The sequence below is a fragment of the Lacerta agilis genome, chromosome 4 (genome assembly GCF_009819535.1).
Source record: "Lacerta agilis isolate rLacAgi1 chromosome 4, rLacAgi1.pri, whole genome shotgun sequence".
Lineage (NCBI taxonomy): Eukaryota > Metazoa > Chordata > Lepidosauria > Squamata > Lacertidae > Lacerta > Lacerta agilis.
This window is the reverse complement of record NC_046315.1, coordinates 39,608,711-39,627,141: the sequence shown is the minus strand read 5'-3', so window position 1 is coordinate 39,627,141 and position 18,431 is coordinate 39,608,711. Positions and strand designations below refer to the sequence as shown.

At 43.7% G+C, this 18,431-nt stretch overlaps 1 protein-coding gene across 3 annotated transcripts; it reads right to left on the bottom strand.

Moving 5' to 3' along the window:
• Positions 1 to 954: 954 nt before the first annotated feature.
• Positions 955 to 5,560, bottom strand: GJA8 (gap junction protein alpha 8). 3 transcript variants are annotated; one of them, XM_033146811.1, is made up of 2 exons: positions 5,379 to 5,560; positions 955 to 2,882 (listed from the first exon to the last, which is right to left on the bottom strand). In XM_033146811.1, the coding sequence occupies exon 2, from the start codon at positions 2,874 to 2,876 to the stop codon at positions 1,611 to 1,613; it is 1,266 nt and encodes a 421-aa protein (XP_033002702.1). In that variant the 5' UTR covers positions 2,877 to 2,882; positions 5,379 to 5,560; the 3' UTR covers positions 955 to 1,610. The 3 variants fall into 3 exon arrangements, with proteins under 3 accessions (XP_033002702.1, XP_033002704.1, XP_033002703.1); XM_033146813.1 differs by lacking the exon at positions 5,379 to 5,560 and adding an exon at positions 5,325 to 5,343; XM_033146812.1 differs by lacking the exon at positions 5,379 to 5,560 and adding an exon at positions 4,792 to 4,849.
• Positions 5,561 to 18,431: the final 12,871 nt, after the last annotated feature.

Sequence of the window (18,431 nt, the reverse complement as noted above, 5' to 3'; positions counted from 1 at the left end):
TCGTGATCTACCAGTATATCACTGGACGTCTGTGGTAGATCACTGGTAGATCACTGGCTCCCCCAAAGAAGCTCAATAACTTTGGCTCCCCTAAGAAAAGCTCAATTTTTTTTTCCTGTACCACCCAAAAACAGGGATTTCCTTCTCCCTAAAAAAAGCTCAATAACAACTTTGACCTGAATGCCTAAAAAACGGGGCTTTCCTCCTCCCCAAAAAAGCTCAACAACTTTGACCTGAACCCCCCAAAAAGGGGTAGATCACTGCCAGTTTTTAACTCTGTAAGTAGATCACAGTCTCTTAGGAGTTGGCCACCCACCCCTGCTATAAAGCAATCAAAATTTCCCCCCGCTTGGCAGGGGCAAGAGATGATTAGCCCCCTGAAAGCAGAAGGGGATTCCCACCACCACCACCACTAGCAAAAGTAGTATAAGAAAGGTAACTAAAACAAATCAGTAGCAGAGTCCAGGTCATGTCTTAAACACCTGTTCTCCACCGCTTAGGACTTTGCAAGTGCCAACAATCAGCTGAACACACAAGGCTTTCGGCACAGCTCCACCTTTACCTGCCCTTTACTTGATGCTGATATACGATGTCAGGTATAGGTGGGTGAGCCATAGGAGGAGGTCAAATCAGGCCCATGACCTAGAGGTTCCACACCACTGCTCTAGATGATGTGCTCCTCTGTCCTGGAGGCCACATTTATGAAGAGAAACCAGTATTTGCTTGTAAGTTGCTTTGGGTTGCCTGGGACAAGATAAAACAACTTAACATATTTATTTATTTAATTATTTAATTATAATAATTATAATAATAATAAGTGACCCAGGTCCTTGATATGTCCCTCAGAAAAATACAGCAGCATGACACAACCACATAAATTGCTCCTAGGAGGCACTGTTGTATCTGAGGAATCATATGTTCTTTGCAACGACAGATTGGGATATACTGTATTCCAGGGACAAAATGTTATGTGTCTGAACTGGACCAGGGGATACAAGTATAAGTTAACCACATTTACCTCCACAGGCAAACACTGCAGCTTTTGTTCTTTCACAGGGGGATAAATGGATCTCATTTAACAATACTAATTGCCAGTATCCCTTTTTGTGAGGAAAATAACTTGCGCTCAAGGCTCAACAAGGAAGGGAGAACCAAAACTGTTGTGGCCAAAGCAAACACCGAACAAAGAAGTACCCAAGTTAACAGTTTACCGATATCTTATGATAACCAAATGAAGAAACAGGCTTCCCACATCCCCGGAGAAAAGAGGAGCATAAAAACAGGTTGTGATCACAGTTGTTACGTCTGTCTTCGTTGCTTTAGGAAGGCTTTCCCCCTCGGATGTCAGTGCTGTATATAGTGCGTTTGTATGTGAGGCATTTGTATGTGAAAGAAGAGGGATTCTTTAGTTAAATGGGTCACCGTAGGACAGCTAGCTCCATGTGTATGACAAACAGGACTGACAAGGCAGTTAGCGTTGATAGCACCTTTCTAGCCAAAAACACTGATAAGAAATAATATTAAAATGACTGGTTTAGCACTTTGTTTTGAGACATCTGAGATATATATGTATTTCTGTGGCTTCTTCAGAGCCACTCGAGCCAGTACCCTCATACAGTCAGATCATCTGACCTGGCACGACTACTGGCTTTGCTTAGCCTGCTGAGGGGTCTTGTGTCAGCTGTAAGATCAGCGGATGGTAAAGGCAAGTCGTCTCCCAGCGGCTCTGGCTCTTGTTCCTCCTCCATATGCTTGTCATCTTCTCCTTTCTCTGGGGCTTTTTCAGTCACCAGTTCCACCCTCTGTTCCTGGGCCGCCGCCTCAGCCACTTCCTGTTCCGGCTCCTCTCCTGCTTCGACTTTCTCCTCCTCCTGTTCATCCGCATAGACGTAAGAAGGCAGGTGCTCCCCCAAGGCCCTGGAAAGGTCTTTCAGGCGTTCCATGCTGATCTTCTCCTCAAAGTCGTTGAATGAGGGGGGAACTGGGGTGGTTTCTACTCCCACTTCGGTCAAAGGGAAATAGTGGAACGTCGGCTTCTCCTCTTCCTCCAGCAACTTGTAGCCTTTGACCTTCTGGATAGATGAAACCGCGATAGAATGAAGGGGCTTCTCTGGGGTCTCCTGAGGTTGTTGCTCCACTGGCCTCCTGAAGGCACCCAGGATCTTCTTAAAGCCTAAGTGGCTGATCTCCACAAGATTGAGGAAGAGAGAGACTGATGCCACAGCAAGCATAAACACAATAAAAACAGTCTTTTCGGTAGGCCTGGACACAAAACAGTCCACGAGGTTGGGGCAAGGCCATCTGCCACAGCGGTAAAGCGGAAGAATTCGGAAGCCATATAAGAAGTACTGGCCCACTATGAACCCCACCTCAAAAAGGGTTTTGAAGAAGATGTGGCAAATATAGGTTCTCAGGAGCGTTCCCTCGAGGTGGAACCTCTTGGTTCCCTTGGAGCTTGCTTCTCTCGTAGTTATAGGGCTCTTCCGGTCTGGATCAAGGGGTGAATTTTCTTCGTCCGCCCCAGCTTGCTGAGCCCTCTCTGCTTCTTCCCGCTCTTTCCTTTTCTCTTCCATCCTTACATGATGTGCAGTATGGCCCAAATAAACCAGCGAGGGAGTGGAGACAAAGATGATCTGCAGGACCCACAGTCGGATGTGGGAGATGGGGAAGGCCTCGTCGTAGCACACATTTTCACAACCTGGCTGCTGGGTGTTGCACACAAAATCTGACTGTTCATCTCCCCATACAAATTCTGCAGCAGTCCCAAGGATTAGGATCCGAAAAATGAAGAGGACAGTCAGCCAGACTCTCCCAATGACCGTGGATTGTTCATTCACCTCTTCTAAAATGTTCCCCAAGAAACTCCAGTCACCCATTTCTGGCTGTTTAAGAGGAAGACAATGATTAAGTTGCATTATATAAAGAAGGGTTTTAATACAGTATATTCAGCATATGTCGCATTTCAAAAGAAGGCAGGATATCTCAGTCAATAAAAACCTGCAACTCTTAATCTCAGGGTCATGGTTTCAAGCCCCATGTTGGGTTAAAAAAAATTGAATTACAAGGGGTTGCATTAGATGACCCTTGTTGTGCCTTCCAACTCAACAATTCTATGATTCCTGCTGACTTTTAAAACATTGCTTGATTTCACCAATGATCTGCATGAAGAGGAGGTAACAACAATTCCAGATTTAGTTGTTTGAGGTTTGCTGATTTAAGGCACATGCCATATCCCACTGAAGTCAACAGCATTTGTTTTATTGACTTTGGTGGTTCTGGATTATACACACTGGGTGATGGCCAACTAAGTCTTGTTCAGAGTAAAGCCACTGAGATCAGCGGACTCAAGCGCATTGCTTTGAATGGGTCTACTCTAAGTATGACTAACATTTGATACTGCCTTTAAAATCCCTATTAGGCTTATGCCAGTGAACAGAACAGGTCACCAGCACAGCTGGTACAAAATCATGCATTGCCATTGAAAAATTCTCTGAAATTCCCTAACTTGCCTAACAGTTGGTTACAAAAATTGTTCCTGCTTATGGGTTACTTTACAATGGTATGCTACAAGTTACAGACAGTCCACCTTTTTCACGCTGCATCTGTAGGGTGTTGGGATCTTGCTGAAAGCATTGACATGGCAGTGATAATGGGGCACATGATCAAGGGGAAACTTTGCTCCAGGATTGGAAGCCACTGGCCCTAAGAGCTTCTTATTGATCACCACTGGGATTTATGAACCTATGTTAATCATAGCTGTGTATTGCTGTGTATCACTTTGCAATGACAGCACAGTGTGCAGCCGCAGTGCTTCACAGGATAAGAATACTAACACAGACTTAAACCTTTTATCAGATTCACTGTGTTGTATCCAATAGTCAGAGCAGACCCATTGAAATTTTAGGTTCATTAAATTATACAGATCTGCTCAGAGCAAAATTAAGTTGGATTACATCCCACTAACTGAAAGATGAGCTCCATTTCTCACAATATATATAGATTATTATTCAAAGAGATAATCATATGACTTTTTGTAGACATCTGAAGGCAGACTGGTTTCAGGAAGCTTGCAATGTTTGATGTTTTATTGTCTCCCTTTATATTTTGTTGGAAGCTATCCAGAGTAGTTGGGGCAACCCAGTCAGATGGGTGGGGTACAATAAAATTATTATTATTATTATTAAAAAAGAATTTATTGATGATGATGATTACTACTACTACTACTACTACTACTACTACTACTACTAAAATTGTGATGAACTTTCCCATGTCAAATGGGTAGCATATAAACCATCATTTAATAGCAGATAAGGTCTGAATAGCCAGGGAGATTTTATTTTCTATTTGGCAATCAGGATTCTGTCTTTTCAATATGCATTATCACTATGGCTTTAGACATATTGTTTAGCATTTCTCTATAATAGCTGTTTCTACCTCACAAGACTCATTCACAATGCAAGTTAATTTTTCACTTCAGAATCATTTAAACTTAGCATAAATCAACTGGATAATTTTGGGGATAATCTGTTATAATTCCACCTGGCATCAAAGTGTCTCATCTTGGCTAACCAACATATCCACACACCATAACTCATACATCTGTAGCACAGGGAAACAAAGGCACACTATAAGATAATTTAGATGAAACCTCAAAAAGTACTCTGTAACAGGATCACAACATTCAGAAATATTCCTTCTTCTTCCTCTATTAAGAGCTTCCACAACAATGAATGGGATGCATTTTCTGAACACATTTTCTGCCTCCTGTGTTCTGTTAAAAACTTTAAATACCTTGAGCAAAACCCTGTGAAGTATTTTTGTTGCGAAAAATCTTATGCTGACAAGATTAGCTCTTAACTTCTAGGGCTTATCCAGTCTCCAGGAATGCAAATTGGTCACTCAAGAACCAAGGCAGTTTACATCGTTCTTCAGTAACATCCTTTTAGTAACAGTGAATAAAAAAATGGAGAGACTGAGTTTGAAAAGGCCTACTGAGAGTTAATGGGATTTGTAAATACAACTTGTGTCTGTCCAAATTGCCTCTTCCAAATCAGGACATCTTTGCATCTGCAGTTTTCTATGCCCTCCCCAGCCAATGTGGTACCCATACAAAGGGATGCACATGTGAAACAGGATGCTATGGCTATTTTTACCAATAAAAAACCACTCCATATGCATGTTGGTAAAATGCCCATGACATCAGGATTCACATAGGCATCTCTCTTGAGCACCATACAGTGGGAGAAAGACACCCCTTAAAAGACATGGAAGCTGGCCCTTGGATGCTGACTGCCTCACATTCCAACTGCTGCGACATCAGCTACCTAGAAGTCAAAAGAAAATCCATATAAATCAATGCCATCAAGAAGGCAACTTGCCACAGTGAAAGGTTCCGCCGAAGAACTGGGCTCCTCTTGTTGCTTGGCGTTCAGCAGCAAAAAAGGTGAACTTTAGCTTCTCCCTGCTCTAAAAGCCCCAACCTTGTCGCACGACTGAGCAGATGTGACTGGATCAGCACTGATGGGTGGGCTTTAGCTGCCCTGCAGTCTGTAAGCTCCAAGCCAGACATCTTTAGAAAGTGAATGACATTCGGTGACATGGAGAACAAAAGAGGGGAAAGACCAAAAAGGGAGAGGGAGGGCACATCATTAAAAAAAAAAAAAAAGTTTGTGAGTGCTGAATAGGAGCAAAGTGAACTAGGGATGGGCCACAAGCACTGATAACGCAAGCCAAGGTGCAGTTTGCAGAGCTCAACATTAGCCTACAGTGAAATATCCATTTGAGTGCTAGGGAAGTTATCCCCATCTTAAACCTCATCTGCTCAATGTGGTTACTATGGTTCAAAGCCAATGGACTATGCTGCAGCTATGATCACAGAAATAGCCACGGGCTTCCTATATTCATGCTCATTTTTTCCCGTCCTTTGTTTCCACATACATGATTAGGTGGAGGGATTTGCTAGTATGACCCAGCTAGGAGACAGCTGCATTGTTTTGTAGTATTAGGAGCTGTTGCCCTTGCTTGCTCCCCTTTCCCACTGGTGGAGGAAGAGGAGTGGGGGGGGAGCGCACCGCCCCCAGCAGCACAATCCCTGTAGGGTGCCATCGCAGCTGCTCCCTGCCCGTGCTGGGCGCCCTGCCCCCGCAGGCATGCCACGCCCCTGTGGGTTGACGCCACGCCCACAGGATGCGCGCCAGCCCCGCCCCTGCCTGCTCTTTGCCCCCCCCCCCCAGGCTGGAGCGTGAAGCTCCGCCACTGCCCTTGCCAACCCCGCCTGCACCTTTCCCCACCACCTTTCACCCACACCTAACCAACCACCCTTTAAACCTTATTCACCCACAGCTCACAGCTCCCCTCACAGCTTGCCCCAAGCTCCACCTGATTTCAAAGGAGCAGGAGGAATGTCACACAGCAGCTTGCTAAGCTGCTATGTGAAGCATCTCACCCCCTTCATGAGCCCCCCCCCCTGTGTTTAGCTGCTCACCCAGGCCACCAGCCACCAGCACTGCTTCCTTGCTTCTTTGCCTAGCTGCCATTCCTCACACTACAGCTGGCATGGCCATCTAATGGAAGCCACACAAATGGCAGAGCGTGGTGACAATCTTACATTTTTATGTCTATAGGAAGATAGTGTTCATGCATGTGTGCTGAAAACACTGTGTGTTAGTGACTGTGCATTATCCACTCAACAGGAAGGGCACAGAAGTAGCTGCTACCCTACTTTTGCAGGGTGCATTCAGCAAGAGTGCATGCCCACGCCTGTGTGTGTTGATCTTCTGGCTGCCATGCAATGAAGACAGCCCGATGCATAGGCTCCCCCTCACGTTCAAGTGATTTTCTGCTGTTTTCCTAGGCTATCATTCGGTTGCCTCTGTGGCTATGTAACTGCCCCATCACTGCCACACGCAGGCAAGCTAAGAGTAAGTCAAAGGCTACTTTGACAGTAGACAGGAAAGTCAAAGCTGCATTTCTTTCACAAGTGAAATATCCTTTTCCCATTTTCAGGGGGGGAAAGAAACTTGTTGTCCTGGGGGGGGGGGGTTTCTGCAGGTACTCAGAGGCACACAGCCTGAAGTGGAGAGAGAGAGAGAGAGAGAGAGAGAGAGAGAGAGAGAGAGAGAGATTTTGGGGGGGACGCAGGGGTACACATGCCCCCTAAACATTTTGTGAATCTTTGTACTTTTGTCCATTTGCTGTACTTATTTTTCCTGATTTGAACTATAAAATGGTGATGTTCTTGAGTCAAAATGAGACTAACCCTAAACATTTTTAAGAAAAAAAGAGAGGGGTGTGTGTGTGTGCGTGTGTGTGTGTGTGTATGTGTGTGTGTAAAAGAAGACAAATCCAAGTCAGCTTGAACCTTGGCCACCGCTCATTTTGGAAATAAAGCATCACATTTTTCCTTGCGGCAACACAGAGAAGCTGCCTTTGCGACCCAGACCTTTCCTTGGAGCCCAGTGTGTGGAATGGCAGAGAGGAGAACGAGTGGCAGTTTTTTGTTTCAAGAGGATTTCCTACACAATGGTGTCAGGGTAAGGCAGGGCCCTTTTGTTGAGCAGAGCAGTTCATGCATGAGGGCGCATTCCTGTCAGATAGATAGGACACAGCCGCAGATTGTGGGACTGGACGACCCCTGCAACAAAGTTATCATCTCTTGATCTGCTTAGCTCAAAATCAGCTTTCATGTTTCCTGCTAATGTGCTGAACATAGCAAACCTACAGGCCATCCGCTAAACGCTAAGGCCAGACACTGAGGAGTCCCCTGTAAGAAAAACTGTGCTACATTACTAGAAAACCCCGGTTGGCTCATATGGTTGAAAATCTTGAGTTTCTAAGTCACTTTAACAAAGTTAGTAGCACACAAATATCAAATGTTACCCGTGCCTCTCTTGACTGCTCCATATGGCTGTGCAAGTTTTCAGAGGACCTTCCAACACTGAGTGCTGTAGGTGTGTGTGGCTGCGAACTGAACTGGTTAGTTCAAATGAATCAATGAAATTCAGCTGTAGCCACACACCCCACCATCTCCGCTCCTTGGTCCTTGCTGCAGCTGTTGTTGTTGTTGTTGTTCAGTCGTTCAGTCGTGTCCGACTCTTTGTGACCCCATGGACCAGAGCACGCCAGGCACGCCTATCCTTCACTGCCTCTCGCAGTTTGGCCAAACTCATGTTAGTAGCTGCAGCTACCAGATCACAATGGCTCTAGAAGCCACAACTAAGATTACCCCCCTATTGGGGTCCAGATCAGGGACCCTACAGGTGTTGTTGGATGATAACTACCATCATCTCTGACCAGCGGCTGTGTTGTTTGGTGCTGATGGGAGTTGGAGCCCACACCTGGAGGGCCAGGTGTTCCTTACAGATTGAGACCAAACAGAACATTTTGTAATAAGCCGGCTGATCTTTAATATAATGGAAGTAAAATGCAAGGCACAACCACATGGCAACCTACTTGGAGCGGGGGCGGAACCTCCTCTTGTACTCAAATGAAGCAGCACAAATTGTGCTTAACTTTTTAAGGGTTCGCCTAACTCAGTGTGGTTTTGTAGTTTGTTCCCAAAAACGCTCAACAGCTTGAGCCCTGCGCCATCGCCACGGGCATGAACAATTCGGCTAAGGTTTCCTCTTATCGAGATATCGGCTTTTTCTCTACACTTTTTATAACTGCGTTTATATTAGTTGTCCATCTTATGTTATTTTAACCATGGACACACGTTCCTGAAGGAGAACTTTGTAAGATTTACACACTTTTAAAGTTCCTTTAAAACTAGTCACACCAATAAAATATTTTTCTTTGTATATACTGTGTATCAGTGTTTCTCCCTTTGGATCCTGGCTAAGGATAGAGAGTATCGTTTTTATTTTATTTTGCAAATTATCTGTATTGTAAATCGTTAAAGGGTTTTGTGGTGAAGATGATTCATTCTGTGGCAGCCATTGGCTCAGCTGCTCTTATCGTCACAAACAATTTCTGGTTCCCGTTGCCTGAACTGCCCTGATCCCTAGGGCTGCCTGCATACCATACAATATATTCAACTAACTGTTCCTCAGAGTACATCCATTGAAAGAAATAGCCATAACTTAGGTCCATTAATTTCAATGGATATACTCATGAGTAAAAGTGACTTAATGTCAGCCCCATACATTTAAGGTGCATACACATACACATACCCAAGAATCCTAGGAACTGGAGGTTTTGAAGGTTGCTGGGAATGTGAGACGTAAACTATTGTTCTCAGGATCTGGTGACTTCTGTTTCAGTGTATCTGAAGAAGTGTGCATGCACACGAAAGCTCATACCAAGAACAAACTCAGTTGGTCTCTAAGGTACTACTGGAAAGAATTTTCTATATTGTTCTCAGGATTTGCCGGGAGAGGGATGAAAATTTGTTTTAAATGTATGGTGTGTATGCAGTCTAGGATTAGGGCAGGCCATATGAGAGGGCCTAAGGAAGGCGTTCAGGATAGGAAGAAAGGGGAATGGGTCTGAAAGGGCTGCTGGCCAGGGGGAGCCACCATGGACATTTAGGAAAGGAGGGTTGGCACTTGAGCATTGTTCACCAAAATGAGGAGGAGAGAAGAACACTAAAAGGATGAGTTTGACCATGAAAAGGAACCTGGGGAAGAGAAAGTAGAGATAACGGACTGCATATAGTATATCGCTTTGAAATCGCTAGCTGTTTGACTGCAGGCCTTGGATTAATCCCACAAGGGGGCGCTGTATTCTCACATTAATATGGTTTATTTAGGATTGATATAGTAACTTTAGGATGTAACCTGAGCCTATTCCCTTCATCCTAGTTTAGGTGGTTATTAAACTACCTTCTTCTTTCCTAGGAGGAATATCCTAAGGACTCACGCAGTGGTGGTTGATGGTGATGAAGATTTAGATTTCTATGCTGCCCTTCATCCAAGATTACAGGGTGGTTTACAATATAAAAGGGCAAAATGTATACCATAATAACAAGCAATAATCTCCACATACAAAGTATTATTGGTGCTCTTCCCCACCATTTACTGTGAACTGAATTCCGTTGTGTGATTGTAGATTTTTAGTGAGGCGAATGACGAACTTTCTTGAACAGGGTTTTTTTTTCTGTTACAAAGCAAACATAAACGCTTCCATGCATTGCAATGCACTATTTTATGATCTCTCTCCTCTAGAGCTGTGATCTCACAAGTACATTCTTGTGAACACAGAACAGTGTGATGTAGTGGTTAGAGTGCAGGACTAAGACCTGGGAAACCTGGGTTCAAGTGTTTACTGGGTGACCTTGGGCCAGTCAATGTTACTCAGTCTAATGTCCCTCGCAGGGTTGTAGTGAGGATAAAATGGGGAGAGGGAGAACTGTATATGCCACCTTGGAGCAATGCCAAAAATACTTAATGAAATAAATTGGACACAGTAAATTAACAGTTGAACTGACCCTAAACTTTCTACTCAGTAGCTTTTAATAAATGCTTTATTTTTGTTTTTTACTGGTATCCTCAGCATTTAATAAAGAAGCTCACCCGGGGAATTAGGGCATAATTCTGCAGAAGGATGTGGCTGTCACTACAAAAGGTCTGGATGGACCAATTGTCTGAGCTGGTAACAGACAGGCCCTTCTTGTGGTTCCTCCACTGGATGTAGCCCATTTTGCAGGGACATGAGATTGTCCCTTCCTGCAATTCCCAGCTGTAGCCCTAGAGATGCGGTTGCCACCCCTATTGCTGAGCTTCCAAGCAGGGGCGTAGCAAGGGGGGGCGAGCCGCCCCGGGTTCCATAATGGAGGGGGTGACAAATTATCAAGGAACAATTTTTTTATAAAAAAAATGGATTTTTTTTTTTGAATTTTTATTTTTATTTTTATTTTTTTAATGCCTGCTCTGAAGGTCTTATCTTACTATACTAGGGATTATATAGCTATATATGAAATTTTATGCATATCGGTTAATATCTTGACCCTCCTCCACCAAAATAGCTGTTCACTTGGCTGTTTTCCTATGTCATGAAGGCTGGAATTTCAGTTCAGAGAACACTTACTGTTCCCAACCCTAACCCTGTGGAAAGCCATCTAATTGGACTTTAATTTGATTATGAGATGTTTTTAGGAGGTAATTTAATTATTGTTTGATTTTATACCAATGTTATGTATCTGATGTTAGCCACCCTGAGCCCGACTTCGGCCGGGGGGTGGGTGGGATATAAATAAAACTTTTTTTTATTATTACTTGTTATTATTCCTTTGTAAGAAAATATGAAATAATGTAAAACAATTTTTGCGGGGGGGATCAATGGGGGGGTTGACAAGGAATTTTCCGCACCGGGTACCACCTGAACTTCCCATGCCGGGGGGGGGGGACAAAAAATTTTTTGCCCCGGGTACCAATTTACCTTGCTACGCCCCTGTTGAGGTGGAATGTGCTGCTGTTTGTGAGACCAAAAGTATTTTGGGGGGTGGGTAGGGGCCTGGTTTAAATAAGAGTTACCTTAAAAGGCTAACAAATTTAGTATGGTGTAAGCCAGTGGTGTCCAAACTTTTTTCAAAGAGGGCCAGATTTGAAGTGAAGGGCCGTGAGGGCTGACCAAAGGGCCGACCAAAGTTGTTAACCTTTACTAGGGTTGAAGTTGTTGAGGTTTTTAAAGGAATTTACCCCAGGAAATAAACTGCTACAGGGGCCGGATTAAACCAACTGGTGGGCCGAATTAGGTCCCCGAAATGGACTTTGGACATGCCTGGCTGAAATTTCAATTCAGTGGAGCTGAATAAATAAATAAATAAAACCTCCCCTCCAGTAGTTTCAAGCACTACTACAGGCTCCACATAATATCTGTACTGCATTGTTTACTGTGACAGCACCTGCACTTTGGAACTCCCCGCCTATTGCAGCAAAGCACGTGCCTTTGCTAGACTCTTTTCGGGCACCTGCTAAAAGCATTCTTCCTTAGGCAAGCATACCTAGATGCTTAGGAAGTTGAAGTAATCTTAATCTTAATATTTTTAAATCAATTATTTCAGAAGGTCTAGTCCCTAAAAAAAGCTCAACAACTAAAAATGAACCGAACCCCTAAAAAACGGGGCATTCCTCATCCCCAAAAAAGGTCAACAACTTTGAGCTGATCCCCAAAAAACGGGGGTAGATCACTGCCAGATTTTAATTCTGAAAGTAGATCACAGTCTCTTGGGAGTTGGCCACCCCTGGTATAAGACATGTAACTAGAATAAAAAAATAAAGCAAATAATTGTAATAACTACCGTAATAAAGCACTGCTATAATTATATATAATTTTCCTAAAATTTTGGTTCCATTCGCCTTTCTGTGCTGAAATGTCACAACCTGAACGACCATGGCTTGCCCCCCCCCCCTAGTTTTGATCCTGGGTACGCCCCGACTCACGACGGGTGGTTTGAAAACGGAATGAATGAATTGATCAGGAATTGAAATCGTAGCATTAAAAATGTAAAGTGTTCTTCCAGTGGTAGATCCGAAGTGAACCAAATGGCCTGCAGCATAGGAAAGGCTACGTCCCTTCAACAACAACAAACAACAACAACAACACTATAGACCCCAAGATCCATGCTTTTTCTTCCATAGTGCAAAGCCTGGGTATAGGTAAATATTCTGGATACATTTTTGAAGGTAGCGTTTTGACTGAGTTCGCATTTGATTCTGCCACCTCCATTAGTGTTACACCCTTCAATTCCTTCAGATAGCATAGGAGAGAAAGAAGCCAAAGCACTTGGCTAGCAGTTATGAGCTAAACACATATTGTTTCCACCTAGTCAAAGGAGATATGCATTTACAGCACATTTAACACCCATGACTCCCCCCAAAGAATCCTAGACACTGTAGTTTGTGAAGGATGCTGGGAACTGTAGCTCTGTGAGGGCTAAACTACAGTTCTCAGGATTCTTTGAAGAAAACAATTTGCTTTAAATTTATAGGATGTACACCTCAGTCTTCTTCTCCCTCAGATTCTGGGGTTTGCAATATAGCCTTATGATGGAGGCATGAACTCCCTGCCAGAGCCAGGACTCCACATGTGAGATGCTAGCTTGGCTCCCAAGAGAAAGATTTGGAGCTGTCTCCATTCTCCTGGTCCTGACACAATGAAATAGGTACCTTGCTGTGAACCCTGAGCTGAAACTGGCGTCCACTTTTTTTTTTCACCACGATGTTTTTTCCCCAGAAAAGTGGCTGACTCCCTCCAGGGAGGACATCCGTGGGGGCAGTTCCTGTTTCCCTGCCCTTCCAGGCACTAGCCTTCCTGAGCCTGATAGGATTGTTTCTCTGGGCACGGTGCAAAATATGCCAGCAAAGAACGGAAGCCTCTCATGCTCCAGCAATTTATTCTTTTCAAAAAAATAAAAAATAAAAGGTTCTCGGGCTTGGAAGCAGTTGAGCCTCTAAGTTCTGTTTTCCTGACATGGGATCCAGGCCATTCGCAAGCAATTAATTTCCCAGAACAACTGGCCAGACATTCTCTGAATCATGGAAGGAGGCCTTTCCATGGGAATGTTGCTAGCTGTGTGGTGGGTCAAAAAAGGTGCAAGCAGCACAGCCCTTTCCTGCTACAGTGGTAGTCTTGTGTTGCCCATACTTGGAGATGCAGGCTACAGGGACTGCAACCCCATTGACTGGAAAAGTAAAGGAATCTAACATATTGGATTTCACAACTGCATTTCGTGACTCAGCTCCAATGTCTTCAACTCTGACAAATTCATACTTATAAAGGGGCCTGTAGACTCACTGTAATTAACAGGAATTCCGGGAATAGTGCAGGTAGTATGGGGAATCTGTTCTCCTCTGTAAGTTGCTTGACTACAACTCCCATCATTCTTGGATTTGGACCAGGTGGGCTGTGGCTGATGGGAGTTGGAATCCAACAAGACGTGGATGTTTGCAAGGTACATCTCTGCTAAAACAGATGTACTAACTAAAAAAATAAACAGCAAAGGGACTAGGTAATGCACTGAGACGCGCGAAATGAACAAATGATCAATGGGATTAACAGAAAACCCCACAAGCAAACCAGGAGGTGTTTTGATTGTCATATAACCTCATATTGCCAAGAGATTAGAGTGAATGTGCAATAAATAATATAACCTCCCTATAAGCTTTGTACAAGCAAATCAGGGTGGAATCTACACACATATTAAAAAATGCCGTGAAAATGCTTTTTAAAAAAAAGTTTTGGAAAATATTCAATTTTGCATAGCTCACTGTCGCCATCTAGTATCACATTTGCATATTGCACTTTGCAATACATTTAAAACGTTTTATTTGCAGCTGTATAGCTGAGTCCCAGGATGAATGTTCAATAAAATAAGTCATCTGGAGGCACTCAGAGTATATTTATCAATGTGTTGTACAAGGGTCACTTCTTTGCTGAAAACTAGTAACACCAGGGATGCTCAGAAAAGACTTCATTTGGTACTGGATACTTAACCGTCTTCCTCAAAGACAAGATGACACAACATAGCATTTCTGTGCTATTTTTAAAAGGGAAGGCTAGGTGGACTCTGGAGGTGTTGGTGTGATACAAAAAAACCTTTGGTGCCATTTTTGCATGCCTTTCTCTTGCATTGGTATCAAATCCTGGATAATGCTTGTCTTCACATCCTCAGAAGGGTGCTGAATACTTTGTCCATGCCCTCAGGATATAGACAGAAGCGTGACAGCACTTGGGTCTGTATGTGGAAAGTCTCCATCAGCAACTAATCCCCAAAGATTAACACCTTGCAGTTCAGTTGTTATCATTTCTTTTTTAGAAAGAAAAACCTACATTCCAGTTCTCAAAGGTGGTAGACTAAAGAGGAGAGGAACACTCTATAAATAACTCCTACCTACCTCTTATAGAAAAGAAAGGGCTGAACTAGAAGGTGTGTTAGCTCTATAGCTGTGCTCTTGGTGGGTTTTTTTTATTTTAACTACTACTACTACTGCAAATTGCGGGAGGGCTGTAGCTCAGTGATCAATTCTCTGCTTGGATGCAGAAAGCCATCCCTGGCATCTCCAGGGAGGAATGGAAATGATTCCCTGCTTGAAATCCTAGAGAGCTGCTGCCTGTCAGTGTAGACAATACCAAACTAGATGGGCCAATGGTTTACCGGTAACTCGGCTTCCTTTGTTACTAGGTCAGGGTGAGGTATCAGGACCCAAGCTCAAGGAGGCAGTGAAACAGAATAGACCAGTGAAACAGAAAAAGAAGGGCAAACTTTAAAAGAAACAGTATTTAAAATGCTGTTGTCTTTGTCCATGGAGTTTTCTTGGCAGGGATACTGGAGTGGCTTGCCAGTTCCTTCTCCAGGTGGATCACATTTAGTCTAAACTCTCCGCTATGACCTGTCCATCTTGGGTGGCCCTACATGGCATAGCTCATAGCTTCCCTGAGTTATTCAAGCCCCTTCGCCACAACAAGGCAGTGATCCATAAAGAAGACTGATCACCGAAGAATTGATGCTTTTGAATTATGGTGCTGGAGGAGACTCTTGAGAGTCCCATGGACTGCAAAAAGATCAAACTTATCCATCCTTAAAGAAATCAGCCCTGAGTGCTCACTGGAAGGACAGATCCTGAAGTTGAGGCTCCAGTACTTTGGCCACCTCATGAGAAGAGAAGGCTCCCTGGAAAAGACCCTGATGTTGGGAAAGATGGAGGGCACAAGGAGAAGGGGACGACAGAGGATGAGATGGTTGGACAGTGTTCTCGGAGCGACTAGCCTGAGTTGGCCAAACTGTGGGAGGCAGTGGAGGATATGCCTGCCTGGCGTGCTCTGGTCCATGGGGTCATGAAGAGTCGGACACAACTGAACAACAACAAATTTAAAATGCTGTATTGCTTATTTATTAATTTGTGTCCTTCATATGCCACCTCATAACATAAAGGTTTTTGGGCAGCTTACAATAAATAAGTTTTAAGAAACTGAATCACGGGATTAAAACCATAAAAAGGTGGGGGGAATCTCAAGAAAAGGGCAAATTTCTCTCACACCTGGATTTTTCCGTAACAAAAACTCTTGAGGCCAGTGGGCTGAGAAGGCCACCTGAACAGATACAAACAACTAAATGACTAACTGAACCAATATGACCAATAAAAGCCATGATCATGAAAAGAGCATAGGCATTCAAAGGCTGGGAGATGGGCACTCGGTTTCAGATTCTAGTGATAATTGCAGCTTTTGTGCCAGGAATGATAAACTCCTCAGGGTTACCAGAGAAGAAAGGGTTTTCCTTTGTCCTTTGCCATCAAGAACCAGGAAGCCGGAGTATGAACAGCTGAGATCTGTAAGGACCTGTTGAATCCCGGGTGGCCAAACTGTGTGAACACAGCAGGCCTGCCGTGTGCTGGCTCGTAGTGATAACATTGTGTGCTGAAATTGGCACAAAGTCTTTGGAAATCGTTTCACAGAGACCTGCTGCTTACAAGCCACTGCTCCGGTTCTCTATCAGCCAAAGGACCCAAGTGCCCTGTGTCCCTGACAATTTTGCGCCACACCCAAAGTGTTTATTGCATCATTGTGTTTTGCTTCCCCCACCCCCATCCTGCTCCAAGGCAGGCCACCCTTAATAAATAGTAACATTTTTTTAAAAAGCTGCCAGTAGACAAAAAAGCTTGTATCCAAGATCCTGGGGCAAGACCCTTTCGCTGAGTCTGAGGGCTCATCCACGCTTAACTTTCCCTCGTATTTTGATTGTATTGTTTACTATTTAATTCCCCCGGGGTCCAAGAGCTTTTCTTGTTCCTCTGCAACTGTGCCTGGTGAAAATCCGATCTTATCCACTGAATTGATTGGTTAAGCAAAACATCTGTTAAGATCCAATTCTGTGAGTAAGGTCAAAATTTAGCAAGGCACAGCTACGGAACAACAAAAAAAGCTCTCAGAGCCAGGGGAATTAATAGGTACACAGTACAATCAAAGTACAATCAAAGGACGCGGGTGGCGCTGTGGGTTTAAACCACAGAGCCCAGGGCTTGCCGATCAGAAGGTCAGTGGTTCGAATCCCCGCGATGGGGTGAGCTCCCGTCATTCGGTCCCAGCTCCTGCCAACCTAGCAGTTTGAAAGCACGTCAAAGTGCAAGTAGATAAATAGGTACCGCTCCAGCGGGAAGGTAAGCAGCATTTCCATGCTCTGCTCTGGTTCGCCAGAAGCGGCTTAGTCATGCTGGCCACATGACCCAGAAGCTGTACGCCGGCTCCCTCGGCCAGTAAAGCGAGATGAGCACCGCAACCCCAGAGTTGTCCACGACTGGACCTAATGGTCGGGGTCCCTTTACCTTTACAATCAAAGCTGGTCAAGCGAAAGTGTGGATGAACCTTAATCCACTTCACAAGATTGTTGTGATGATAAAACTCCTTGCTGGGAAGGGCGGGAGATCATAAAAAAATTAACATCATGCAGAATCAAATCCACACTCTCCACCAAAGAAATGTTTATCATTCCACTAAAGTCTTCTTGAATACAAATGTATGGTTATACACAGTGCTTTTTTTTCTTTAAAAATGTTTAGGGGTACTCTCATTTTGACTCAAGAAAATCACCATTTTATAGTTCAAATCGAGAAAAATAAATACAGTAAATGGACAAAAGTACAAAGATTCACAAAATGTTTAGGGGTATGTGTACCCCTGCATCCCCCCAGAAAAAAACAAACACTGGTTATACAGGAACTTATATATCTACCTCCTTCTTAGAATCCCATCAGACAATTAGCAATGGGAGTAAACAATAGATGTTCATCTGATTGCTGGGAATCTCTCTCCAGCCTTGAGTTTGGAGGAGAGGACATCCTCCAGCTAGTGGGAGGTGGTACAGAAACAGACACCTGTTTGTAGATTGGATTTAGGGAAAAACAGATACAGAGATGCAGATAATGTATAGAACTGTCAGTGGACTAAAGATGAAAAATATTGGGTGTTCTTTGAACTCTGATGATTGATTAGCAAATTTGCCACCTGCTGTTGGAGTGCTGATTTGTTTCCACCATGTTCCGCTTGTATGCTTGTAAATCAATATTAGAAAAACACCACCAGTGCTTTTTCAACAAAGGAAGCAAAACCTGTAGGACTGCCATGAAAACTTTTCATCGCTGAGAGAAGTGGGGAACATGGAACAGTACTTAGATATTTTAGGTGAATTCAAATATGACCTGCTTTTTCTCTTAAATTGCTTTGAATTTAGGACGGACGCCAGGCATGATTTTTAATTAATCTGTAAAATTAGGCTTATATTCAAATTCATCTTTTTGACTCTTGGTTCCTTGTTTGTAATTAGTGTTTCTGATTTGCCCTTATCTTTTCTTGCCTCTTGACTGCTTTTTACCGCTCTTAAATCCAGTGCTATTTTTTTTAGAAAAAGAGGTTCCAGAACTCACCATGAACACCACCTCGTTCTCTTAGAATGGCAATGGTGCCCACCTGAGAGGTGCCAGAACTCACCTGAGAGG